The sequence below is a fragment of the Leptonychotes weddellii genome, chromosome 5 (assembly GCF_054177405.1).
Source record: "Leptonychotes weddellii isolate Sample4059 chromosome 5, ASM5417740v2, whole genome shotgun sequence".
NCBI lineage: Eukaryota > Metazoa > Chordata > Mammalia > Carnivora > Phocidae > Leptonychotes > Leptonychotes weddellii.
The window spans coordinates 5,378,479-5,406,260 of record NC_138373.1 but is presented as its reverse complement, the minus strand read 5'-3'; the positions used below and the strand labels follow the sequence as shown (position 1 = coordinate 5,406,260).

At 42.5% G+C, this 27,782-nt stretch overlaps 1 protein-coding gene and 1 non-coding gene across 9 annotated transcripts in view; both read right to left on the bottom strand.

The window, feature by feature from the left end:
- The window catches only part of TRRAP (transformation/transcription domain associated protein), a 112,216-nt gene that overhangs the window by 82,154 nt on the left and 2,280 nt on the right, over window positions 1–27,782 (bottom strand). For 6 of the 8 annotated variants that reach the window (XM_081819309.1, XM_081819312.1, XM_081819310.1 and 3 more), the window contains exons 3-19: window positions 27,445–27,494; window positions 21,957–22,067; window positions 20,887–20,991; window positions 19,850–19,933; window positions 17,748–17,804; window positions 16,187–16,312; window positions 14,868–14,945; window positions 14,584–14,672; window positions 13,579–13,675; window positions 10,926–11,064; window positions 7,549–7,627; window positions 5,806–6,040; window positions 4,757–5,117; window positions 4,572–4,669; window positions 3,921–4,115; window positions 2,751–2,942; window positions 440–605 (exon numbers count right to left, since the gene is read on the bottom strand). In XM_081819309.1, coding sequence (XP_081675435.1) covers window positions 440–605; window positions 2,751–2,942; window positions 3,921–4,115; window positions 4,572–4,669; window positions 4,757–5,117; window positions 5,806–6,040; window positions 7,549–7,627; window positions 10,926–11,064; window positions 13,579–13,675; window positions 14,584–14,672; window positions 14,868–14,945; window positions 16,187–16,312; window positions 17,748–17,804; window positions 19,850–19,933; window positions 20,887–20,991; window positions 21,957–22,067; window positions 27,445–27,494 — 2,262 coding nt within the window. The remainder of the gene's footprint in view (window positions 1–439; window positions 606–2,750; window positions 2,943–3,920; window positions 4,116–4,571; window positions 4,670–4,756; window positions 5,118–5,805; window positions 6,041–7,548; window positions 7,628–10,925; window positions 11,065–13,578; window positions 13,676–14,583; window positions 14,673–14,867; window positions 14,946–16,186; window positions 16,313–17,747; window positions 17,805–19,849; window positions 19,934–20,886; window positions 20,992–21,956; window positions 22,068–27,444; window positions 27,495–27,782) is intronic. The other 2 variants (XM_081819313.1, XM_081819315.1) reach the window with 1 other exon arrangement.
- LOC145721960 (small nucleolar RNA ZL1) lies at window positions 27,572–27,749 on the bottom strand. The gene has a single exon (XR_014145997.1). It is a non-coding gene; the product is annotated as a small nucleolar RNA ZL1 (small nucleolar RNA).

Here is a 27,782-nt window from a genome sequence, read left to right as displayed (position 1 = left end):
AGGTTTATAATTGTCTTTTCCCTGTCTTACTCAGATTCTTTCAGTCTAGGGATCCCTGACATTATTACTAAGCAACCCTAGAAACCATTTTCTAGGCTTGCTTATTACCAAAGGCTACAAAAATACAACCAAAGCCTGACCAGGGTGATGAAAACCTTCCAACTCTGTTCAACTCTGAGCAGGGAGGGGAAGGTCCATCCCTGAACAGGAGTGCTCCCTTCAAAGTCCCACTGCCTTTAAAGAGAGTGGGACACAAGGATGGATGGATGGATGGACACACACACAGACACACACACACACACCCCTCTGGCAGGTGACATACACACCCATCCCCTTACCATGACCTTCGCTGGGTGCAGAGGATGAACCCCACAAACACAGGCAGCCAAACTCATACGTGCACACAAGACTAAAAGGCAACCAAAGTCACTGCTCTGACCTTGCAGGAGGTTTGGTAGGAGAGGCAAAAACTCCTGATACAGGAGGTCATGGCTGCCTCCCCCAATGGAGCGGAAGAGAGCCCGAAGAAGCAGGAAGTAGTTATAGGGTTCTTTGGCAGTCTGTGCAAGCTCCATGGAGCTGTTCACAATCTTGTGCAGGTGGGGCTGCAGGGTGGAGAAAAGGCAGGTTAATAGGCTCTAAATGAGGAGGGGCCACACCAACAGTTCACTGCAAACAGGAATGGAAGGTAATTCTGATGACTTCATTCCAAAAGGAAAAACAAAACAAGACCTTTCCAACCTTTATTTGGCTCAAATTAATTGGTCTTAAAATATATGCTGGTTTCCACCAGGGTGGCCGCAAAAGAAGCATTTAATAGGTTCCTACGTTACTGTGTAGTTACCTGATGTTGAAAAGGTGACACCCTTTTTTGGCCCTGCAATTCCTGGGAATATGGTCACTTCCTTTATAAGACTAAGTCATCAAACAAGATGAAGATGCCCATTTCCTATAACAATCTAAGTGCAAAAATCACCTAAGGGAAGTGAAACTTCACTATCAAATATGATACACACACAGTTTGAAGAGCCGCAAAAATTGAGATCATAAGGGGGCATCTGACTCTCGATTTCAGCTCAGATCCTGATCTCAGGGTGGTGAGACCCAGGTACGGCTCGCACTCAGTGCAGAGTCTGCTTGTCCCTCTCCCTCTGCCCCTCCTCCCGCTTGCCTGCCTGTGTACGTGCGCTCTCACTCAAATGAATAAATAAAATCTTGAAAAAAAAAAAAAACTGAGATTATAAGGTTTTGGAAGACTTAATCGGAAAAAAATGGGTATTTCTTTAATAAAAAAAGCACTGTATTAGCTTATCATAGCTTTAATTAATATTTTAAGCCAGATTAGCTTTTTATCTTGTACTTTTCAGGTCCTGGTTTTAACATGTGACAGGTTAGGCTGCACGTGAAACATTTTACAGGCTCATTTAACGTGAACTGAGAAGTGCTGTGTGGTCGATGACATAGTTCCCAATTTGCTGTCATAGGTGGCACGATAGATTTATTTTACAGACTAAATCAACCATATCTATTATTTTGACAAAAAGTTCTATGAAATTTATTCTTTGAATGTTTTTCCAGAACAATACTCCAACAACCTACCATTAGGGTTTGTTCTGTTTTTGTTGTTGTTGTTCTGTATCTAACATTAGCAAAATTTAAATTTTTTGACGATACCAAATCATGCGGACACAGACTGAAATCAAATATTTCTTCTTAGAAAAATTCAAGTATTTTTCTTTCATATGAACACAAAAATAATGTCAAGGTTGTTGACAAGTGATTACTCTAGAACTGAAAAACTCCCTAAGGAAACAGTCACATAAAAGCAGAGATGACCGGTGCTCTTTGTCACCATCTGTACTTTTACTACTCCAGGAAAAAAGAAAAAAGGATCTTGTTTACTTCTTCAGAATTCCCCCACAGGAAGACATCACTCTTCAGAGACAACTGGTGATAACATTCTACTTTCCACAAGAATTAAAATATTCTGCCTTCAGTGGAAGTGAATTTTTATTAGGTTTTCTGTTACACCATCTGCTGCTTTTTCAGTGGTAGATGGAACCACGGGTAAGTTTTTTAGCCATTTGCTAAAATCAAATAACTGATGACATCAAATTATACTGCACTAGTCATCCACAAAAATGTCAGGACGCACATCCCTCCAAGACAGTATTCATAAGGAATACAAATTGGTTAGAATTCTTGATCTAAAGGGGGGAAATAAACAACCGGTCCCAAAATGAGATGTTCACATATTGCCACAGAAAATAAGAACACAGAGTAGAAACAGAGTTAAAGTGGAGGAAGGCTAACGTCATCAGAACGGTTACAAAGCCAACTGTTTCTCTTCAGCTAGAACTCGGTGCAAACATTTTCTCCTTCTTTGTTCCTTTCCATCGCTCAGTTTTTAAAATAGGAACGATGGGTTCCTATTTTACTTGTGTCATCAATCCAGAGAAGGAAATTCGAATTAAAAAAAAATCAGCGGTGGCGATACCATCAGCAACCCGCTGCCGACCACAGGCATCCTGAAGTTCTTGCTTTAAATCTCCGATACATTCAGCTCTGCTTAGAAATGTATGAAATGTTTCTCACATCTGGTCCTTACTGGTTCCAAGTATTTACTAATTCAAAGAGCACTTTACAAATATAAAAAAAGCAACTCCAGTCTGTGCAAAAGTGAAAACAGGAATTAAAACACAACAAAAAAAACCCCAAACGAAGTACACTTGGATCTAAGTGAGCTTTACCTTCAGCATTTGTTCGTTTTCAGCTGCAAAGAGGGAGACGGAGCCAAAGACCAACTTGAACAGCTTGAGGTACAGGTTGGAGAGCTCCACATGGGAGCCCATTTCCGGCAGGCGGTCCAGGAGGTACTCCACCAGAATTGTAGCAAACAGGGCCGAGGTAGTAGGGTTCGCCAAGAAGGAATTGGCAACGATCTGTCCAAACAAGACACACGTGTGACAAAAATAATCCCCTCCTCAAAGGAGCTTGAGCACAAAGTAATGAACTGTCCCAAAGTACAAAATCAAAGCTGTATCAGATACTCCAAGAAATTAACTATCCACCCAAGGGAAAAAAAATTAATAAATCTGCTGAGCATTGAGTGGAGTTCACTTCAAATACGTAAGTCCCTTATTTTATCCTCACCATCAAATACCAAGAGCCTACATCATTTCTACTAATGAAAGAAACTGATCCAAAACATCTTGATATTTTGAAAAAAAAGATTTTTCTTAAAGATTTTATTTATTTGAGAGAGAGAAAGTGAGAGAGACCAAGCATGAGAGGGGACAGGGGCAGAGGGAGAGGGAGAAGCAGACTCCCCGCTGATCAGGGAGCCCAACACGGGGCTCGATCCCAAAACCCTGGGATCACGACCCAAGCCGAAGGCAGACGAGCAACCCACTGAGCCACCTAGGCTCCCTGAAAATTTTAATATTATACCCTAATTTTTCTCTAGTCGGTTAACCGTCCAATTCTTGATTTCAGCTCCAGTCATGATCTTAGGGTCCTGAGATCGAACCCCACATCAGGCTTTGCACTCAGCAAATGGGGGGGGGCAGAGGGAGAGGGAGGAAAAATCTCAAGCAGGCTCTCTGCTCAATGCACAGCCCAATGTGGGACTTGATTCCATGACCTCGATCACGACCTGAGCTGAAATCAAGAGTTTGACCCACTGAGCCACCAGTTTGTTTGAGATTCTCTCTCTCCCTCTGCGCCACCCCCACCCCCTGTTCGCACGTGTGTGTGTGTACTCTCTTTCTCAAAAAATACTAAATAAATTTTTTCTATGAGCACATCCTTAGACACATTACTTAGAAAGCCCTCCAAATAAACAGAAAGCCAAGTATTCAACACTTAAACCAGTAACTTTAAAGTTAATGTTGAAAAGATATGAAAAAGGAGTTTTATACCTGAAGAGCATAATTTTTTGAGATTCTTTCCACCATATAAGGGACCGTTGTTTGAAAGATCTCTTTAAAGGTTAGGGGATTCATCATTGTGAATACACCGGCAAAGTGTTCCAACACCTCCTTCTCTTCCTTCATTCTGACCGTCTGGCAGTTCGCTACTCGAATGTATGTTTGTCCATTTCCTGCTATCTGGACCTAGCACAGGGAGAAAACCCATGGACATCAAAACTACGCATCTCTGAATGTATTCCATAAGTAGATTACCTACATATTTAAAATGGAACATTTTAATTAGATAAGAAATGCCCTGTCCCATCTTTTAATTCACTATTCTCAGCTTAATTTTGGAAAATAATTAAAACAAACAAAAAAGCTTTTTTAAGGGTTCCAAACAGGAACAAACTGAGTCAACTTCAATTTTGTTTCTACTGCCGTCCACTTACACCACCCGCCACCCCAGAGAATGCACACACTGACGCAAGTGAGATCCTTCCCCGTTAACGCGATGCTACACTACTGAACAAAAGCAAACCTGGGCAGACAAACACTGTCGACCAGCCAAAATCATGACAGATGGGACTCTCAAGACCCCTTCCATCACTAGCATATCTCCTCCACACTTGGGAGCCTGGTTCCAGGGCACTGCCTTACCTGATAAATATCTAAAGCCTGCATTGCATATTTCACAAGTTTTATGTAAATCTGAGTCTCTTTGGGCTGTAACTGCTTGTTGGGAATGAACTGAGCTTCTGGAAGAGAGAGAGCATAATCAGTTACTGCGAATAAACCCACTCTGTGAAAAACATCATGTCTAAATAATTCAAGAGCAGAATTACCACCAGGCGCTTTACATGACGTTATGCCCCATGTGATTGTCTTGACGCCACAGACCAGGGTTTTTACCAAACTTCGACAATCTGTGACCTGGAATGTCTGCTTGTCCTCCTTATCCTTTTCTCCTTGCTTTTCAAATGGAGGCACAGGGGCTGGGGTCACGGGGGTGGCGGGGGTGGGGGGTGGAGGTGGGGCGGGGGCGGGAACGGGCGCGGGGGAGGGGGCAGGGCCCGGGGCTGCGGGGGCAGTGGGCACCCCGGGCAGGGCTGCCTCCACGGCTCCGAGTTCTGACTGGGGCTTGCACTTCTTAAAAATGGCAGAGAGCTGGTACCGGGCGATGGTGTGGAATTTGAGAACAAAGACCTGGCAGGAAGAGAAAGTGGCGAGAAAGACAATCATTCCTCTTCGATAGGCCAACCTTTTCAGAAGACAGAAAAACAAACCGTGAAAGCACCTGTGGAAGTCACTCTGCTTCGCACGAAGGAAGTGTGCCATTTCCCCCAATGGTAACCAGAGTGGCATCACTAGGGCCCCTGTCGCCATGAAGAATCTGACTCAGAAAAGCTGGGGGACTTGTCGGATAAGCCTGGATGCAGCCCAGACTACTCCAAAACCCACACTATCGCCCACCGGCCTTGGCAATTACACCCTACTCTGTACCCACACACCCAACTGGGTGCCTCTCCAGAGATGTTCACAGCGAACCCAGCCCTTGGCTACACAGTGTCCCAGAAATACCTCTTCTAAGTACTTGCCAGGAACCGTGCTAAGAGCAACCGTGAACTGTTTTATCATCTCTCATGACAATCCTGGGAGGCAGACCCTGTGATTATCCCTGGTCAGATGAGTAGGCCGGCACAGAGAAGTTAAATATCTTGCCCAAGGACGCCTGGCTACTTAATGGGGGGGTGGGGATTTGAACCCAGGTGGTCTGACACCCGGAATCCAGCTGGGCAATCTGACGGCAGCACAAACTTGTCAGTAAAGCACAAGTATAGCAGTGGGAGAGATGGAAGAGCAGGACGCCGACATCTCTCAGGAGAACCAGTACCTCCAGCATCCGCATTAGCACATCTCTCCCATTGCCGCTCTCCTGCTCGCTCTTGGAGCGGATACAATCCACCAGGTTCAGCAGCAGCTTGCAGGACATGGTCTGGATGCTGCTGGGCAGAGACTCGTCATCGATGTTCTTGGCAAAAAGCTGGACGGCGAGGGAGAGGTCACTGAGGGGCAGGTGCTGACGGACGTGGTGCACGAGATCGGCCAACGTGCTGTAGGCGAGGGGCCTGTGGGCAGAGATCTCTGCTAGCGTGCGGGTCAGTTCCCACGCTCCCACATCTGCAGGCCACCGTTTCTCCCACCACGTGCCCCAGCAACACACAGGACGGTACACTTGGGGCACGCTTTCTATGGTTCCAGCTTCCCCAGCTATACGACCACGAGGCTCAAGTCTGGTCTCGGTGCCTAAATCTTTACTTTCCAAGTTCTTGCATCTCATGGTCACAGGGGCACATACGTGAGCAGAAATCATCACCAGCTCAGTCACACATGGAACGGGTTTTGTTACTCAAAGATAAACAGTGACATACTCAGTGTGTGTCAGTTAACACCTTATACATTGTGACCATTTCACAGAGACAGAAAAAGAACATTTGGGCTACTGAGTACTCACTGACTAAAGGTCTGGACACCCACCACGTGCCAGCCATGAGCCAGACACCAGATCACCAGTGACCAAGGTGAACAAAGCCCCGGCCCTCAGGAAGCATACTTATAGGAGGGGAAACACCCCAGAATGTGCTGTGGGAGACGTGAAAACACCGGGACGAAGACCAGAGGGGGACCCACTCTCAGGGGGCAGGCAAAGCCCCTTTGAAAAGGTCACACCGATGCGGAGACCTTAAGGACAAAGGGCCCCGGGGCAAAGAGCCAGGGAAATTTCCAGAAAGAGGAAACTGGATAGACACAGGTCCTAAGTGGGAAGTGCCACGGAGGCCAGCGTGGCTGCGGCAGGTCCAGAAGGGAGAGCCAAATCCCACGCAAGCGGGGAGTCTGGTGGTCTTTTCCAAGGGCAACAGAGAACCACAGGAGGGTCTCCAGCAGGAGTGACATGATCTCATGTCCAACTGCAGCCAGGTTCAACTGCGAGCTATAAAAAAAGCATCTTCATATTTGTAACTACTTTATACGGAAAACGTAATGGATAGCCTGTAACATATTGAAAGCGTTCTGCGTATTTTTCAAAAGATCTATGACACCTCCCATGTTAGAACCAAAAAAATTACTAACATTGCTTCATTTTACGTTGTAAAACATGATAAAATATTAACTTTCTCCTTTAGAAATGATAAACATGATCACAACTACATTTATTCTATAAAATGCATAAAAAATAAAGCTAGAAGGAAATACACCAAAATATTATCCATGTTACTTGAACTCCCTCTTGTGTAGAACCGAAAGGTTTCCTTTCCTTCTTGCTTCTTGTTTGGTTATTAAATATTCTTTTATAATAAAGAGACACACTTGTTATATAAAAAGAAAAAAAAAGCCAACAGAAAAACTAACACAAGTCAGATAGTTTTATGTACGATTTAAATCAAGACAACTATTCTGATTTTTCCCTGTAAGCTAAGGCACAAAAACCAACCTAAGGCATTTCCAAACTTCCTGCAATTCTAAATCCAAAGGGACAGTAAAGCCTACACCTGTTGAAACACTCATAACACAAAGTACCATGTCTCACTGCCCCCTCTGCATTTTTTCAATAGATACCGCACATTTAATACCGTACCTGAGAGTCTCTCGAGCAGTATATCCTGATCCAATGAGTATGGATTCATCGAACAGCTTGTCCATGCAAGGAATGAACTCTAGAACACAAATGTCCATTGCACATGTCACCAATTACACCAACAACACAAGAGCCAACCTACAGTCAATTAGCAATCTAGATTTGGAAACGCGTGGGGAGGCAAAAAACCCACATGCATATTTCAGTCCAAGACACTGGCTCTGCGGGGCCACACAAGCTGCCTGCTGTCAAAGACGCAGGTAGGATCACATTCAGTATCAGAGAATGAACGAGAAAAAAGTGAGCTTCCCGTTCCTTGGCAGAGAACCTGCCCCTAGTACTTGGCTGGAGGCCCACCATCCTTAAAAGCTGTCACCAGCAGGGCGCCTGGCTGACTCAGCTGGAAGAGCGGAGACTCTTGGTCTTGGGGTTGTGAGTTCAAGCCCCATGCTGATGTAGAGATTACTTAAAAATTGAAAAAAAAAAAAAAATCTTATTAAAAAAAACCCCAAAACTGCCACCACCCACCCACGCCTATCTGGAGAAGAGAGGCAGCTCTCCTAAATGCCCCTTTATTCACTGCGCTGAAGTCATCCTTCTTAAACGTTTTATGGCTACTCATTATGGAGAAATAAATTACAAAAGTCTAAAAATTCTACAGGGTTCTCCTAGACATGGGGCCCAGGTTAGGGGTCCCCACTCCTCGAGTGATGCTGACTAGAAACTCATGGGGGCTGCAGATGGAATCATCAGCAAAGCCCCTCCTGGTCCCCTGCAGGCCTGCAGACTTCACCAGGGTAGAAACAGCTGGTCTTCACTCAGGGACAAATCACAATTCTGAGGATGTGCAGATAGGGAGCAACCTGCGTATTTTAGGCCTCTCCTCCACACTCCCCCAGGGAACTCTGGCCACAAATATTCGAAGGATGTTTAGATTCTGGAACAAGCCTGACATTGTGGCCAGCTTCAGTAAATAAAGTACATTCTCCACCAGCTAACAACTACGACGGGTCAAAGATCAAACAGAAGTGCGTGCACTGGAGAGACACAATGCACGTCTCCAGGTAACTCCCAAAGCGAGGCAGCAGAGGGAGAAGTGCCAAATGGAAGCAAGCAACCAGCAATCCCTCTGAAGTCAGAGAAGGGAATGTGCCTGGGATGTCCTCAGGAGGTGGCCCAGAGGAAGGAGGCACAGACGGAAAGATGCTAAGGACTCAGGCACCAAGTGCTGGCGGGCTGGCTAGGGACGAGCAAAGTGTGCAAGGAGGAAGTGGTAAGAAATTAAGCTGTATAGCACTAATTCCCAGATTCCCTCCATGACCTAGCATCAGAATCTCCAGAAAAATGGGTAACACTGTTGAACAGCTAGGTTTTCTCAAACTACTGCTCTTCAGGATTAGTGCAAATGGGTTACCATTTGGTATCGTTTCGGATATGAAAAAAAAAGTAGGGCTAACTGAAAATGTTAGTGGATGTGTAAATTTTAGCTATGTGAACACATTTTTTGTATTTTCTAAGAATACATAACAATACTAACATTTAAAATGATTCTTTAAGTGTTTCTTTAAATAAAAGTCCTTTTGAGATGTGATTTTTTTTACCCACTTAAGTCCAAGAACTACTATGGACTTCTAAATAAAGTATCCTAAAGTATCTTGTTAAAAAAAAAAAAAAAATCAGTAGAGAGACTTAAAAGGGGGAAGGGGGGCTCTAAAAGCTGAATTCAACCAGCCTAACGTGATCAAACCCTGAGAGCAGCATCTTGGAAACACACTGATCTTTGTGGAATACCGTGAAGACCAAAACAGAGCTGTGCGGCTCACGGGGCCAGGCTGCAGGTGATGGAACACGATTATCTGATAAGCATGGGAAAGGTTTTTTATCTGTCAGCATTTCACAAGTAGAAACCTCCTGCTACACAACTCCCCAAAAGCACCTCCCAGAGCCTCATGACTCGAATGGCAGGAATGCCGATAATTAATCTGAGAACTGCAATGAATCGGTTTTAAACTATCCCACTTAAAATTCTTCTATGTTGATACTGTTCAGAGATGAACATGTAGAAAAGCCACATACGGCCAAGGGAGCCGGGACTGGACAAACTGCCAACGGTCCTCAGCCCTGGAGGCACGTGGTGATGGGGGGCGGGGAGGCTCTGCGTGCCGGTGACACAGAATTTCTCAACCTGGGGGATGTGCACGTGCGTTTGTTCTGTAATTTTTGGCAAAATCATACATTTCTTTTGGACACTCTGTTATGTTACATTTTTTTTAAAAGGTTTTAAAAATGTCTCTATTCCACTCAGCTATATCCATATGCAATATCACTATAATTTGTATTTTAACAGCATAAAAACATCTGAGCTTTATTGTATTCACTCATGTATTAGCACTCGAACTATACCTTTCCTTTCATATTTAAGAACTATGTAAGAAAGCCCAATCTTGGGGCGCCTGGGTGGCTCAGTTGGTTAGGCGACTGCCTTCAGCTTGGGTCAGGATCCTGGAGTCCTGGGATCGAGTCCCTCATCGGGCTCCCTGCTCGGAGGGGAGTCTGCTTTTCCCTCTGACCCTCCTCCCTCTCATGATCTCTGTCTCTCATTCTCTCTCTCTCAAATAAATAAATAAAATCTTTAAAAAAAAAAAAAAAAAGCCCAATCTTAGTTTTATGTACACTCCAATTTACAAGTCAGGCAAATAAAACATTGAATATTGAATCCTTACTGGGGGAAAAGGATTACCATCTCAAAACAATTAGGATTAACTTCAACATAACGATTTAGACATAGCAAATACAAATATAAATATTTTTAAATTATATATTAATAATTTTAAACTATATATCAATAATTGATATATTAATTTTAAATTATATATCAATAGTTGACAGAAAAGTAAAATTATCAGATTAGCAAAAAGCAAGTAATAATCTTGTGCATAAAAAGAGGACCCATCCACCATTTTCACAGTATGGAGAAAGAAAACACTGTTTTCTTCTCACTTCCTAAAGTTTGTTAGCTGAGAGTTAATAAGCAAACAGCTCCTTGCATTTTCAAAAGATATGCAGCCAAAAGGCACAGAAGTACCATGAGATGCTGAGGACATGCAATATGCTAAGGAAATGATCACATTAATTATGAGGCTGTTGGGAAGATACAGGGAGAACCCTGGTGGCAGGCAAAGAAGAGAGGCAGACCAAGAGCGCGGAAGCAACGAGGGAGGAAGAAGGGGAAAGAGTAAACCCAAGATAGCAGTAGAGAAAGGACACATGGAGCCTGAAACACCCGAGTGAACTAAAGACTCAGCCCAACAATGGGATGTCCGCAGTCCCATAGGCAGAGAGGTCCACACAAGCATTGCAAGGTAAGGTGGACGTACGGTTTCTTAGCTCTGTGGTGAGGATATGCTTTGCAGCGATCAGAAGCTCCTTTCTGAGGTGTGCAGTCTCCGCAGGGCAATTTGAAAGTAACTGTAACATTCCTTTTACCATCTGCTGAGAGTACTTAGTCACCAACTCCTGTAAAAATGAGGAGGAAAACAACGGTTACATTGATATAGACTGGGGGGGAGGGGGAGGGTAAGAAAAACCCCAATTTTATAAACTTCAAAAAAGTTCAGTAAGACTAAGTGTGGCTCAAAGGACCCTCAAAAGCAATCATCCTAATAAATAATTATTATCCAGAAAGCTTTAATAGTTCGTGCGATCACTACCACAGTGGAAGGATGTACAGCAATGTTAAGTAGAAGTTTCTTTTACACAATGGGATTATGGATGACTTTTTTGGACTTCTCTGTATTTTCCCAACTTCTAATAATGAATATGAATCACTTATTATTGGTGGGGAGGAGAGAGAATATTGAAAATTTCATAGAGAGCGCCTGGCTGGCTCAGTCGTTAAGTGTCTGCCTTTGGCTCAGGTCATGATCCCAGGGTCCTGGGATCGAGCCCCGGGTCGGGCTTCCCGCTCAGCGGGAGCCTGCTTCTCTCTCTCCCACTCCCCCTGCTTGTGTTCCCTCTCTCGCTGTGTCTCTCTCTCTCAAATAAATAAAACTAAAAAAAAAAAAGAAAATTTCATAGAACATAATCTACTCAGTTGTCCCACTAATGTATGTTGCGAATGACACGAAAGAGACAGAATCTTTCCTTAACTCAGAATAAGCTCTCATCAGTTTCCTTCTGAGGAGTATGAAGATAGTATTAAGATAGCTCAAGCTGACTAAAATATCCAGGGGTACCTAATTCAGATTTTTTTTTTTTAAAGATTTTTTTAAACTTTATTTATTTGACAGAGAGATAGCACAAGTAGGCAGAGCGGCAGGCAGAGGGAAAGGGAGAAGCAGGCTCTCTGCTGAGCAGGGAGCCCGGTTCCGGTGCTCGATCCCAGGAGCCTGGGATCATGACCTGAGCCGAAGGCAGCTGCTTAACCGACTGAGCCACCCAGGCGCCCCTCCTAATTCAGATTTTTAAAACCAAAAGTTCCATATTCTCAGTGCAAATTATCATTATCTAGACAAATGCCCTTAAAAAGGGACAAAGAGAGTTACAAATGCTTTCAAAGGTAGTTTTTACACAATTTGGCAACGTGTTTTCGTTTTTACTTTCCTGAAAATTAAGTTTTTTCCTTAAAAAACAAAAACAAAAAAAACTGTAATATAATTCCACTGCTATACATAACTGTAACTACACCAGAATTTTACTCAAAAACATTGTATGACTAATGGGAAATAAGGTGTCATTTCTTTCCTCCCAAGTTCTTCTCAGGACTGAAATCAGGACAGACTACAACTATGAGTGCGGAAGAACAGAAACAAAATCACTCTTCAGGCTCCTCAAAAGAGCATCCCAAACTCTTCTATCACTGGCTTATGAATGATGCCATTTTTTAAAGTTCCAATCTCTCCTCAAAACTTGCTGTAACACACAACTTTCAACAGCAGCGGAAGTCGATGCACCAAATACATCCATATGAAAATCTGGGTGCCAGGGTTTATTTACGATGGACTTATTAACAATGTCCAGAAATGCAATCGGCATATCTACCGATCGAAAGGACATGGGTGGCTATCAGGGGCTGGGGACCATAGGAAAATGAATGTCGATGGTCATCAGGATGGGGATTCTTTTTAGGGTGACACAGTTCTAAAATTAGATGGTGGTGACAGTTGTATAAAGCCTTGAATAAACTAAAAACCCCTTAACTGTACACTTTAAAAGTGTACAATTAATATGTGAATTATATGTAAATTATATTATGATAAAGTTGCTTAAAAAAAAAAATTAGAAACAACCCAAATGTTCAGCAACTGGTGAATGGATAAACACAGCCCGGTGCATCCATACAGGGGGGTACTGCAGCTACAGATGACAGTGTGTCCCCCCCGCGCCCCAAATTCATGCTGAAGCCCTCACCCCCATTGTGACTGTACCCAGAAACCAGAGTCTTTAGGAAGTAATTAAGGTTAAATGAGGTCTTAAGTATGGGGCCTTAATCCAATGGATTGTGGCCTTAGAAGAGAAACAGTAATGTCTGCATCTCATTCCTCCCCCCCCACCACCCCATGTGAGGACACAGCAAGAAGGCGGAGTCCTTGCCAGAAACTTGCTAGAACCTCGATCTTGGTAAGTTTTTGTTGTTTGAGCCATCCACTATGGTATTTTGTGAGGGAGCCTAAGCAGACTAAGACAGTTAACCACCAGTAAAAATAAAATAGTAAGACTAAATCTCAGCGCTACTGCTAAGTGAAAGAAGTGACACTCAAAAGGTTACATACACTACCCAACTATGGGATTCATTTGTTCGACATTCTGGAAAGGGCAAAACTAGGTGCCAAAAAACAAGTGTTTGCCAGGGACTAGGGAGAAAATGGACTGTAAACGTATAAAAGAAATTTTGAAATGCTATTTCATTGTGTTGGCAGTTACTAACTGCATGCATCTGTCAATTCATAGAACTGAGTACCTACAAAAGGTGAATTTTATTGCATGTAAATTGTATCTCAGTAAACTTGACCTAAAAGTCAATGAACTTACCTGATAAATTCTGATGATATAAGCTAAAAATGACAATGTTTTAATCTGAGCAGCAATAAAGTCAGCATACAACTCCTTGTTGTAAAGCTTATGTTGCCTGAATGAGAAGTGAACAGAATTTACAATATTAGCTCAACTCTTTAGGTGATGTTAATATTCATCAAAGCTTACAGGAATTACTAAAATTGTGATTTCTAAATTTGTGATTTGAAATTACTAAAAATGTGATTTCTACACAGACCAGAACGCAGCACCAACCGTAAATATTCTACATTTGTGTGCAGTTCCAAATAACACAAGGGTTTAAAGGCATGAAGCAAGCAGTTCTCCAAGCCATTCCAGAGCAGCTCCAACGTGCATCCCAGAGCCCAGGCCAGACTGATCCACTCAGCCAGCAGACTCTATCAGGAGACTGACTGCTCCGTGAAAGACCCTAGTTAGGGCCACCAAGGGCTGTTACAGCTGATTCACCCTCAGATCTTGCCCTCCAATGACTCAGAGCCAGATGGGCTACAGTCAAGAGAGTGAGTGACAGAGGTCTTAAGAGAATGCTGCTAAGTTTGAGGAAAAAGCTTCAATGGGGCTTCAAAAGATAAATATGCACGGTTCACATGTTCAGTGACAAAGGGTGACAGGTGAGAGGGAACAAGGGGTATAGAACATTCTAGCACTCATGCTGAAAGACACAGCATGAATGGGGCTTGAAGGTGGAAAGGCTTGCTTATCCCACAGCTGGGAGTGAGCACAGTAACACCTAATGATAATTCTAAATTCACAAGACACCCAAACCCAAGATATTAGCTCATCTTTTCAAAATAAGGAACTGATAGAACTATTCACATCATTATTGAAGTACAAGTTCAAAAAGTCAAAAGTGCATATCATTTTACCAAAATTTTATCACTCAAAATTTTCACGTCTTACAAAAGACGACAGCCAGTATATTTTTACTTGGAATTATAGAACTGTGGCAGTCAGCCATATCACTGTCCGAAGAAACCTCACCTGGCTTGTGCAGATACCTGAATGGCAATGGTATTCATGATCAAGGGCACAAACTCAGCAACAACATTGTGGATGTTCAGTTTGTAGAGCTAAAAGCAAACATACCAGATTTTCATGCTCTTACACTCTGCTATGGCAAAATAATGTGGCATACCAAAAACCTCTAAGATTCACTACATTAGTTAGCATGTGTGCATCCCACGCATCTTCCACTGGCCAAAGAAAACTCTGTCATCCTACAAGAAGCCCCAAACCCAAGAGACACTAGTAAGCAATATGCATACCTGATACATCAGAACAACAATAATGGGCAATTCTGCCAACACTTTCAGAGAAAGAGATCCTCTTGGAATGATGGAATGCTGTAAGAGAGAAGCAAGCAGGACCATGGTTATCACCGTGGCACGTAACATAGCCCACTACTAAGCATCACCCCAGCAAAATGAAGAGAAAGAACGTGTGGTGAAAGAGCAAACTATTTTTGAAAATAAAGCACAAAGAACTACCATTTAATATAAGGGTTTTTATATTTTCCAACGCCATCACCCCCAGCAAAAACATCAGGAAAATTTGTCAAAACTTAGACATTCAAATCACTTGAGGAAATTTTAAATTGGTACCTATTAACTAACTCAAAATAACAGCAAAAAGTACAAATTTACCCAGTGTTACTCAAAAATATTTGTAAAGAAAGAACGCTTATGAAAAATATAACAAAAAATGTAATAGTCTAAATATATAAGAACTCCCAGTGCAGGTAAGGGAAATATCAGACTCAGAGAGCGAAGGACAACAGACAGGAGCAGAGAAGAGAAGAAACACAAAGACTGAAACTGAAAAAAAGTCTGATTCAGGAAGAGAAAAGGAATGAAAGCTTCATTCAAAATGTAGATTCCTGTTTAGCCTAGCACAGACTGAAACTTTTACTGCAACATTTACTGCAAAATGACTGCAGTAAAACAAATACAGATGAAATTCTTAATTCAATCCTGAAAACACAGTTGTTGTAACTGCTCCCTACAGAGTACCGGTGTGCCGGATACTTCAAATACGACACATTGCCTGCAGACAACACCAGCATTCCCTTCACAAAATTACACAAGGCACGTTTTTCAGATAATGAGAGAGAAAATTAGGGCCAGAACCAAAATTATGTGCTTTGCTACAGTTAGAAAGCCCAAGCGGTGGGGCTGGAACATCGTCCCCAAGCTTCTGTGCCCAGGGCCTACGCTCTCAGGTCCTGGGCTAGAAATTTCTAGGTAGCTTAAAGAGACCTCGTTAATGTCAAAGCTAAGGATGGAGCAGAGGCCCCGTAGCCTGGGCAGCTGTCTTTCCAACAGGTGATTCTGGATTTCCACTACGGTTTGATCATGTGATCTCTGCATCCGTGGTGAGCAACAGTCTCGTTCAGCACTTCAAAGCTGCCCAGAGAATCAGTGATGCGCTCTCAGGCACACACACGTGTGCTATCTTAACTGCCTCCAGTGCTTAGAGGAGAAACCCCCCCAATACGCTAAAAATATGCATAAAAAGTCAGTATCTCTCTACCCAGTACAGAAGACAGGGATAAAAACAAAACAAAACAAAACTGGAAAAAACTTACTGTTCTTGTCTCACTGTCCTCACGCTCTGGATTGACTTTCACAGCAATTGTGGTGATCATACCAACCATTTCGGGGGGAGGGACTGTGTTCTCGGGGATCACCTGAGGGTTCTCAAAGTAGCGGTTCTGCATAAAAAGAGCACAAATCATTCTTCCTCAAGTCAGACACGCTATTCCTCAGTGAAACACACCTGACCTGTGGTGGACGAAACCCAGTGTCGTACACGTCTCTGTCGCACTGATGCCATACAATTTGGGGTCCTTTTACGGACCAAGATAACATGACAGCGACAACATTCTCCACCTCCAACAACGGAAGACAAAAACTTGCCCAAAATGCCTTCTACCTTTTTTTCCTGGCTGGTAAAAGATGAAGTGCATGGCATAATATATTACTACCTCAGCAGGCAGAGAGAATGTGGCCCATCCCTCTAGTGGTAGGAACCGAGGAGCTGGTCTCCACCGAATCCACTTTGCAAACAGTCTCCTCCACAGAGATCAAAGGCAGGAACCGAAGCAAAGGACAGACATTTTTAAAATGCCAGGGCCTCGTTGCCATCCTTAGTCCTCAGTGCAATTTGGGCTTTCCATGAAATAAAACCACTTCTTATAAAAAGCAGCTTTTCTGACTGAAGTGACAGGTGACAAGACTTGGTAACCAGAACTCAATTAAGTTTTAAGTTTTATACATTCTTAGGTTAAAATCCTCAAAATACCATAAGGAGTCCATTTTACCTTGATAATTTTTAAAAATTGTTTTTAAAGCTTAAAAAAAAAATCTTTAGAATAAAAACTCTGACATATGAACACATTCACGCAGAATGATTTTTACCACTTCTTGTGATTACTTGTGATAGTTAGGAACGGAAAACTGGGAAGAGCCGCATCAAGGAGACAGTCCAGGTACACGCATAGGACAGGAAGTTTATGGGGCCACTAAGGACTATGACTGCCGGCAGAAGCGTTTTAAGAGACCGTTCCAAACTGGTCCCAGTGGCACCACCTACTAGGCGAAGCTAAGGTGGGGAGGAGCCCACTCTCATGCACAACACACACTTCCACACGCTGCTGACACCACTCAGAAAAACTTCTTTCGATATAGGAAAGAATTTTAATGATACTGAAAAGGAGGCTGAAAGTGTACACCCCTGCCCAAAAAAGGCAATAGGAGTGCAACCATCTTCAAAAAGCAGGAAAAATGTGAAGAAAAAACAAACAAAAAATCCTCAACATCAGTGGTTGCTTACAAGTGAAAAAATTATGGATGACTCGCCTTGGGTTTTTGTTGGTTTTTTTTTTTTTGCAAATTTCTAAAATAAAAATATATTACTGTTTTTATGTCAAAAATAATGTATTTAAACTGTGAAAGCAAGAGAATTCTTCTTTCAAACAGCTGATTTATCAATCTACATTCTGACCACCACTAACCACTCCTCATTCTAAAATCAGCATCCCCCCACCCCCCAATTATTCCTTCAACCCAACTATTCCAAATTCCCTTTAGAATGAAGAAGTAATAAATGAATATAAATAACGGAGTCAAACAATATTAAAAACATACCACTACTTTTGGAAGCTCCTTGTAAATCTGTTTCACAAAATCCAAAAAATGATGAATCTAAAAATAAAATTAAAAAAAGACAATATAAGGAAGATATTTATCAACAGAAAATGCTGATAATAAGTAACAAAAATATTCATAGTCTTACTATATAAAAACTCATAAAAACAGGCAGGAAAAATGTCAGACTCAAAATACAAACAGGCAATGGACGTGAACGGACAGACAAAAAAGGAAATACAGGGGCGCCTAGGTGGCTCAGTCGTTAAGCGTCTGCCTTCGGCTCAGGTCATGATCCCAGGGTCCTGGGATCGAGCCCCGTGTCGGGCTCCCTGCTCGGCGGGAAGCCTGCTTCTCCCTCTCCCACTCCCCCTGCTTGTGTTCCCTCTCTCGCTGTGTCTCTCTCTGTCAAATAAATAAATAAAATCTTTAAAAAAAAAAGTAAATATAAAGGAAGTAAGTTTCTAATTCAGGAAGGGCAAAGGAATGAAAATTAAAATAAATGCCACGTCTTGCCTTTCAGAAAGTACTGCTACACCACGCAAGACAGAGTCCAACGAGAGGGAGACTCTCCCGTACTACCAGGGGAAGCGTCAACTGCTCAAACCTTTCTGGAAATAGACTTAACGTTAAAGCATTAACACTCTGGACTTGATAATCCTACTCTTACAAACCTAGTCCACGAAATAATCTGAACTGTCAACAAGATACTCAGCAACAGTCCTAAAATAAAAATTTTGAAATACCTTAATTATCCAAACACAAAGGCATCATAAGAAAGACTACTTATTACGCATCCATTAAAAACTACTATAAAGGACTTTTTATGATTGGAAAACACTCTTTCATGATGGGAAGGGAAACAGGATATAAAATGCCACATGCAGTATCATATTTACACAGAAAATATACATAAAATAGGAAAAGGAACAGAAATCAAGACATTAGTTTTCTTTAGATGATGGGAATTCTACTTCATCTTTATTCTTTTAATTTCAAAATAATCTACAACAGGCTACTAAGGTTCACAACAGAGAAGCGTATCATAATTACGGCTAACACAGCATGTGTAGTGCCTACTAGGTAGGTGCCAATCACCCTAAGAACTTTAACTTTTGTATTTAATTCTTCAAATATCTCAGGGTGATAAGAGGCTTCTCATCCATTTTCAAGACTTCAACCAATAACCACTGAGTGGCATTTCGATGGGCAAAATCAAAATGCAGTCAGACAAGCATGGGTTTATTCTTGATATGCTGAAAATCTCCTAAAGGATCCTGACTCCAAATGGAAGTCCTCCGATCCACTAAATCCTCATGTTTCCCTATTTACTGCATACCCACATATTTAACTCGGTATGAGTTCTCTGGTGTCACATAAAATAGGACCTAGAATCAGAGGTTTTCCCACACTCACTACATTTATATTTTACTCCTGTATGACTTCCTTAATGAAAACCTGATTTTTGACTGATTTTTCCACTCTCATTATATGAACGTGGTTACTGCCCTCTATGAACTCTTTTACATCTAACTTGAACCAATAAACAATGAGTATAAAAAACAGGCATTTTGTGGGAGAGTATGTTTGCCAGGATATACAGATTATAATTATATGTTGCAAAAAAAACTTTTTTAATTCTTCAAGCAACCTTTGGAGGATATGTCCTGTGAGAATCCTCATTTTATGGAAAAGGCTCCAAAAGGGGCTAGGCGCTTACCAATGTCAATACCCACTAATTACAGGGCTGAGATTCCAACCCAGTTCTGACTTCAGAACCCACATCTTAAACCACCGCACAGCATAAAATGACTGGAGCCTTCTGGCACACCAGACCTGTACATACCAGAATTACCCAAACAGCCCTGCCAGTCTGGAAGTTTACCACATTTCAACGAATGTACAAATTCAGTCAAATATTCATGTAAACATTAACAAGAAAAAAGTCACTGTGAAACCCATCAAGAATTTCCCCCAAACTTAGGCTATCCTTTTCTTGAAAATAGCACGTGTCCTGTCAACTCTAAGGGAGTAAATAAACCACACGGCGGGAAAAAACCTGTTGTCACACTTTTATAAATGCTAACCGGATAAACACTTACTTCTTGTGTGATGGGCGGCCTGAACTGTTTGTGGAGCTCAATGATTATTCTTAGACAAATAAGAACATTCTCTTCATTTTCCGTCTTAAAAAAAAAAAAAAAAAGGCATTTAAAAAAAGAGTTATATTTCTGAGGTTATTTTAATCTAAAGATTACAGACTATCTTCCAAGCATTTTCCTGTATACACACCTTCCATCAGCCAACTCAGATTTGATTTGTTGAACACAGAACATAATTATCTCAGGTAAGAAGCTCTGGAGGTCTTTGGTGGACCATGGGAAGGGCATCCTGCCAGTAAGCTCTGGAAAGTAGTACTCTGACAGATGAAAAACTGGCACTTACGGCAAGTCACACCATAAGTGAAGGTCTTAATGGTCCAAATGACACTTCTTCATTGCTTGAAAATATTGTCAGAAAAACCCACTATGTTTTTATTGGACCAGCTGCTAAACACTTCACATTCTTGGAATGGGGTGTTTCCACATCTTACCCATGGGAAGTTAGGACTCATAGAAGGTAAGCCACGCGGCTAACATGATACGGTTAACACACGGCAGAGCCGGGATCTGAATCCAGCTCTATCCCCTCCAAAGCTCATCCTTCCAAGGGGCCCAGAAACACAACAGAATTCTAAACATATCGCGACTAAAAACAGCAAGAAAACAATTTAGAGGCTACAGTAACAGGCAGGTACCAGATGGATTCACCTGAAGAATTTGAGAAACTCTTCATGAGCATCTACTGTGTCTAAAGTAGCACAAAGCCAGAGAGCCTTGCACTCTGAGTTTGTCAGCCCAGCCCTTGCCAAAGATTTCCACCATGACTAGTCAATTCCCTGTTGACTCAAAACAAAGAATCTTCAATTAATATTCCTTAATTTGGTCGGCAAAATGGGGGGAAAACGGACATTAAGAAAATCTTTACTCGTGTGAATCAGAACTTTAGTGAAAGGGAAGTAGTTGTGTAATACTAGATTCCACAGTAAGAAAACCGATAACCTAGATATGGCTAAATAACAAGAATTCTCAAAGATTACCTCTAAAAAGCGAAACATCACAGATAGAACATTTTTTGTATGAGGACGAAGATGTTCGTTGGTTGGTATCCTGTGAATTATCTCGAGTACTAGCTTCCGCAGTTGCTGGTGAGGAAAAATAAAAAATGTAAATATCAAATCCTCCCAAGAGTCTCAAATAATCCTTTCACTCTGTAAATTACACGGCTATCTGCACCCAGCAGGGGGAACCGCCAAACTACGAGACAGACCCCATTTCAGAAATAATCCTGTAAATTACTAAAACGTAATCCCAAGTATGTACCACAAACCATTCAAGATTTCTACAGTTGTGCACGAAATCAAGCAAGCCAAACTTTCCCTCTTTCACAACTAATCATTATTTCCAGGGGAAGGGCACCAGTGTGTCAATGTCTGGTGGATTTCACATGAAAGAGCACAACACAAACTGAACTTGGTTTGGGATCTCCCTCCAGCACAGGTTTGGTTCCTACAATCCTCTCTCCCCAACAACTGATTACACCACAAGCTGACTAAGCTTTCAGGATTCGGTCTACGGAGCCGACAACTGAAAGGCAGGTCAAAGGTGTAGGCCTTCGACTGGTACAATATAAAAATTTGGCAATAACTTTCACTGGCATTATGGTAATTTTTAAAGACTTATTTTTAAGAGACACACTGAAATAGTTATAGAAAAAATTGATATGAGACTTTTAAAATGATCATCAAAGTGGGGAAGGGGGCACAAAGAATGGGTAGGGGTACAGATAAAACTGATCAGAAGTTACGAGAACTGACAGCAGAAGAGCAGAGGAGGGCACTGGGTATGGAGAGGGTCACTAAAGGGTCATTCCCTCGTTTTGTGGATATTTGAACTCAGTGTACACACATGTCATCAGCTGGCAAATGTGAATGATTTAAATTAAAACCTTAACTGAGGAGGCATGGTCGGGGACAGAGTCATCCTTACATGACAAAATCCTACTTTAAAGTGGAACCCTAAATTTTCTCAGGTGTTTTAATTCATAAATGCTTGCGATTTTACAGCATGACACCCCCCCTCCCCCATCTGATATTTCTGAACAGATTACCTGGGCTGGTTTCTCCTGGAGAAACTGAACTTCTCCGTCTTGAAGAAATGTGAGAAATCGAGGGATGATATGTTCCAGGAACGTAGAATATTGAGGAGATGACGTTACATTCTAATTATGCAAAAATAAAAGAAAACCCCATCAAGTTTGTGTATATACTTTCCTTTCAAATTCACTATGTTATAATCTCAAGAAAACATAAAACATTTCAGCAAAGCCAACAGTAATTTTTAATGCTTTTAGACCCTTCAGTGGTAACACAGTTTTAAGTACAAGGATCAGTGCTTCTGAAATCCAATTTAAGATGTGAAGTAAATGTTAAAATTCACTGTAATGCTGGGGGAATGTGGAATGTGGCCCTGTTCTAGAGGCCCTGCTGTGCACAAGCTAAGCGTGAGACCTCTGAGAAATCACTTGGCTTCTAGATCTTAGCTTCTTCAAGTGGAAAATGAAGCGCCTCAACAAACTGGCACCTTTTGGGGCACCTGGGTGGCTCAGTTGTTTAAGTGACTGCCTTTGGCTCAGGTCATGATCCTGGAGTCCCGGGATCGAGTCCCACATCGGGCTCCCTGCTCGGCGGGGAGTCTGCCTCTCCCTCTGACTCTCCCCCTCTCATGCTCTCTATCACTCTCTCTCTCAATAAATAAATAAAAATCTTTAAAAAACAACAACAACAACAAACTGGCACCTTTTTCTAATCGGAAAAGCTAATTTATTGGTCAGATCTATGTTAATTAGATGATAATCGAACCTCCTCTATTATTAATCCCAGCGCTGACTTTAAAAGGAGAAATGAAAATGAACCTCCAGTCTGGAGACAGTGCGGTGAAACGGCTCCTAAGCGGTTTCTGGATCCCGCTTAGGAAGTGGAAACCTTGGGCAGTAACCTCGTCTCTGTGCCTCAGTGCCCCTACCTGTCGACTGTCATATTATTTCCCACCCTATGGAATCACATAAAGATTACATGAGTTAATTTAGGACATAGGGAAGGCTCTACAGTAAATGCTCACTAATGTCATCTGATGTTATTACCAGAGCACCTGTGGGCTAAATACTGAGCTGTGTGTTTTTACTCTTTCTCACTCAGTCCTCGAGAGCCTAAGGTAAGTGTTATCTCCCTTTCACAGGTAAAGAGGCTCAGAGAGGTTATAAAACTTGCTGAGTATCAGTTCATAAGCTTTAGAAGTGTTCGGAAATTGAGTCTTTAACAGCCAAGTTCTTTCCCCTATTAAGGCCTCACTTGCCCATTCAACAAATAGTCACTGAGGCTCTATCATGTGCTCAGCGGGGATAAGACGAAGAAAACAGAGGAGCAGCCGGGTGGTTCAGTCGGTTGAGCATCTGACTCTTGGCTTTGGCTCAGGTCACGATCTCAGGGTCCTGAGATGGAGCCCCATGTCAGGCTCTGCGCTCAGTGGGGAATCTGCTTGGGAATCTCTCTCTCCCTCTGCCCCCTCTCCCCGCTCGCTTGTGCCTGCTCACGTGCACTTTCCCTCTCTTTAAAAATAAATAAACCTTAAAAAAAAAAAAAAAAAAGGAAAGCAGATACAATTCATGCCCTCGGAGATGGGGAAGGCAGTCATGTGCTGGGAAGACAGATTAAAAAAAAGAACAATACAGAATTAGGATGGAGGAAACACTGGCAACTAAGGGAACACCATGTCCTGGATGGAACCAAGGGCAGAGAGCGCCTTCCTCAAGAAGGCATGTTTACACTAAAACTTAAAAGGCCAGCAGGAGTTAACCATGTGAGAAAGTAGAAAAGAAGAAGGTTCTAAGAAAAGCCTATGCAAAGGCACAAAATTGAGAACGCATGGAAGTAAAAGGCACTAAAACTCGTTTAGCACGGCAGGGGATGGGAGCATGAGAGCAAGGGGTTCAACTGTTACTATCGTGGGCCTGACAAGCCCTTGACAGGAGGCATCTGGGCAGTTAATTAAATACAAGTGTCTGAAACTCCAGACACTGATCTGGGCTGAAGATAAAGACGTGGGGTTGTCTACCATTATAAGGTAATCTTGGAAGAGGAGTCTATGAAGATAGAGACAGAGAAACAGATGAAAACCAGAAAAGTGTTGCCACGGGAGCCAGGAAAGAAAATCGTGTGATTCTTGGAACGTGTGCCTGAGCACCAGGCACCCTGGCCCAACCCAGGGCTCCATTCACACAGACCACCGTGGGAGGAGCCCTCAGGTACCTCCCAGCCTCTCCCCAAGCAGGCTGGGAATTCACTGGGGGCAGGAACCATGTGTGTCACCTTTTAGCCCCAAAGCTTAAGACTTTTTACAAAATACCCACATTCAAGGATTCAAGGAACATTTCCACTGGAAGATTACCAAGGTTACCAAGAAATCAAGCTCATCTGCACATAAGCCCATACCGACCGCTACTTCCATAGTTTTCAAAACAGAGTTTCAAATTCCTCCGATAAAAAAGATTCATTCGGGCGCCTGGATGGCTCAGTTGGTTAAGCGACTGCCTTCGGCTCGGGTCATGATCCTGGAGTCCCTGGATCGAGTCCCGCATCGGGCTCCCTGCTCGGCGGGAGTCTGCTTCTCCCTCTGACCCTCCCCCCTCTCATGTGCTCTCTCTCATTCTCTCTCTTTCAAATAAATAAATAAATAAATAAAATCTTTAAAAAAAAAAAAAAAAGATTCATTCAACAAGCTGCCCGGTTATTCTGCCAGGATTTCAACTCAGCCCCCAGCTTTCTGATCCATATGAATTTTTCATGTGAGTTCTAACTTGAAGGTTCCTTTATATCCTGTCCTGAAAGATGGCCCACAGAACCTTTACCTAGCCCACAAATTTTATTTCTAAATGCTTAGTGAAATATGTTCCTAAGACTCCTGAAACCACTGGGATTTTTTTTTTTTTATTCTCACTCAGCTCATTCTGATATTTTTCTGGGGTGGTAGTCGTGGTAATTTAGAATTACCTACGGAGGGTCATTCTAGTATTTAATTCTTTGAAGGGCTCAGTCATCTGAATTTCATGGAAGGCCAACGTTTCTATCATACGGATTTCCAAAGTCACAATTTTCGAAAGCCCCAAGTACACTTACTGCTTCACTGCCTTTTAGTTCTGTGAATTTAATCAATTTGTCTGTGACCAAAGTCAGAAATTAACTTGCTAACTGCCAGACAGGACAGGACAGGAAAGGGGTAGGACACTTAGTGCCCACACTCAGAGGCTGGACACACACGCGCTTTCTGCGGGCTCACCAGCTCCCCCATGACTCCACCCTCTCAAAGCCGATGGGGCTATGGTTCTCACTGAGCAGTTCTTCCAAAAACACAGAATGCAGGCCCATCATGTCCTGCCTCCCACCTCTTTTTTTAGCTTTTTTGTTTGTTTTTTTTTTAACAGCTTGCGTTAGCAGCTTGGGCAGAAGAGAAAGCTCTTTAGCTCAGTCTCTGAATACCTCGGGACTTTTTTTTCCCAGCTCAGTTCAAGGCAACAAGTCCTTAAAAACGTCTCCTTAAGCGCCTGGGTGGCTCAGTTGGTTAAGCAACTGCCTTCGGCTCAGGTCATGATCCTGGAGTCTCGGGATCGAGTCCTGCATCGGACTCCCTGCTCAGCGGGGAGTCTGCTTCTCCCTCTGATCCTCCCCCTCTCATGCTCTCTGTCTCCCATTCTCTCTCTCAGATAAATAAATAAAAAATCTTAAAAAAAAAAAAAGTCTACTTAAAATAAAACCACCAAAAAAACCTCCCACCAAACGGAAATACTACCCAGTGCTACAGAGAGTAGGGCACGGATTCATTCCCACTAGCATTTATTTGATCCTTTGTAATTCAAATGACCATGCCAGAAGCTAAAAACATTTTATCTGCTGTTCTTAATCACATTAACTGAGAAATGTTTTATCATCTCTACTTTAAAAGAAAAAAAAAAAGAAATGTGACTTTCTCTCCTGCCTATGCAACTAACATGAAACTAACCATAAAGTTGGACAAAAAACCAGGGAACAGTTTTCAGGTGCTGGACAAGAGGCAGGGGCTAGACCACAGCCTCCAGGAGAAGGGGAGATTATAATGACCACCATGGCTCTCAGTCTGTGCACGCATGTCCTGACCAGAGCTCAGCAGGCTGGCACCCAAGGAGAGCAGGATGGTCCTGCTGAAGTGAGGAGCAAACACAAGTTCTGAGCAGTTCAGGTGGCCGGAATCTGCAAAGCAGAGCCCCAGAGAATATAGCGGATGGTCTTCTCTGAGACCTTGACTGAGGACTGGACTGCACGTATAAGTAAGATAAGGTAAGACCACCTGAAGCTTACCAGACAGTGACGGCTTTGGGATTGACAGATCTCAAGAGGTATCAGAGGTCCAGCAATGTTGGAGGATGGTGGGGTTCCAGCCTGGACACAATGCCAACACTTTCCTACCACCTCTTTAACATCCCAGACATCCAGCTGAGGAAGGACTGTGCCCTAGAGGAAAGCCTATTCTAAACCTCTAAAACAAGCCAGGCCTAAAATCAACCTGTGATGATATCCATGGGAGCTGGAGTTTGGAGGTTGAATCCGGCCAAATTAGAGAGACCTGGGGAACACCTTAGCCTTCCCACGGATCCTCCATGCCACAGCATAAAACCAAGCCTACGCATGTTCGAGGAGATCAGCTAGGAACTGAACTGCCTATCACAATCAAAATATCAGTACTCTTCAGAGGGAGGTCAGAATCTAGAGTCCCCATACTTCACAATACAGTATTCGCCACATTATCAAAACTACTAGACAATGCAAGAAGCAGGATAATGTGACCCACAGTCAGTAGAAATTAACCCTCATCTAGCCCAAGTGTTGTAAACGCAGCCATTATAAAATGTCCAAGAATAACAACAACAAGATGGTATTGATACACGATGATAATCTCTGTGAAGAAGGGAAATCTGAAAGAAGAACCAAATGGAAACTCCAAAACTGAAAGTATAAGAACTGGAAAAAATATAAGAAGTAAACTGAAATTTTAAAACCTCTCAGCCAACTGGAGAGGACACAGAAACAGTGAGCAAACCTGAAGACAGATAATAGAAATCATCCGATCCAGAGAAAGAGAAGACTGAAGAAAAGTGAACAGAGCCCAAGGACCCACAGGACACCGGGAAATCGTGGAACGTGGGGAAGAGAGGAACTGCTCAAGGTCACGCCAAGTGCTCTCAGTCCACAGTAACACACCCTCTATTATGTGAAAGTAATGAATCTACAATGTAAGTCTGAGTGCATCCTGAAAGTTTATGCCTCAAAATGGAAAAAAGCTGAACCACCAAAACCAAAGCAACATCCCTCAACGTCACTTGAAGTTCACGGTCACTAGTGTGAAGAAGTTGGACAACACTGCACACAACAAATTTCAGTTCTGAAATACAATAAATCACGTTAACAGAGAGAACAATTTTTGACTCACTAGTAAGACTGACAGAGAAGCGATTGGAAAGTACGCGTGATTATTTACCTCATAACGAAAAAAATGTATTAAGCTCATACCTCAAAATTTTCACTAACTTCTTGCATCATTTTTAACTTCGTTTCATCAGCTGTAAATGACAAGACAAGTCATCAGGTAATTGAAATTATGTTAAGGATCTTCATAAAATTATTGAATTTAGTAAGAGAAGCAATCAGATCTTATCAGTTTGACTGTCATGGTCCAACAGAAGGCACATAACTAGTTCCCTATAACGAGTCACACACACTCACACTCCCAGACGAGGATACACACACACACACACGCACACACACACGTGCCTCTTTGGGGCTCCAGCTAGTAATGCTCATCACTTTGCTTCTCCACAAGGCAGAGAATGGGAAAATTAGGGTAAGAG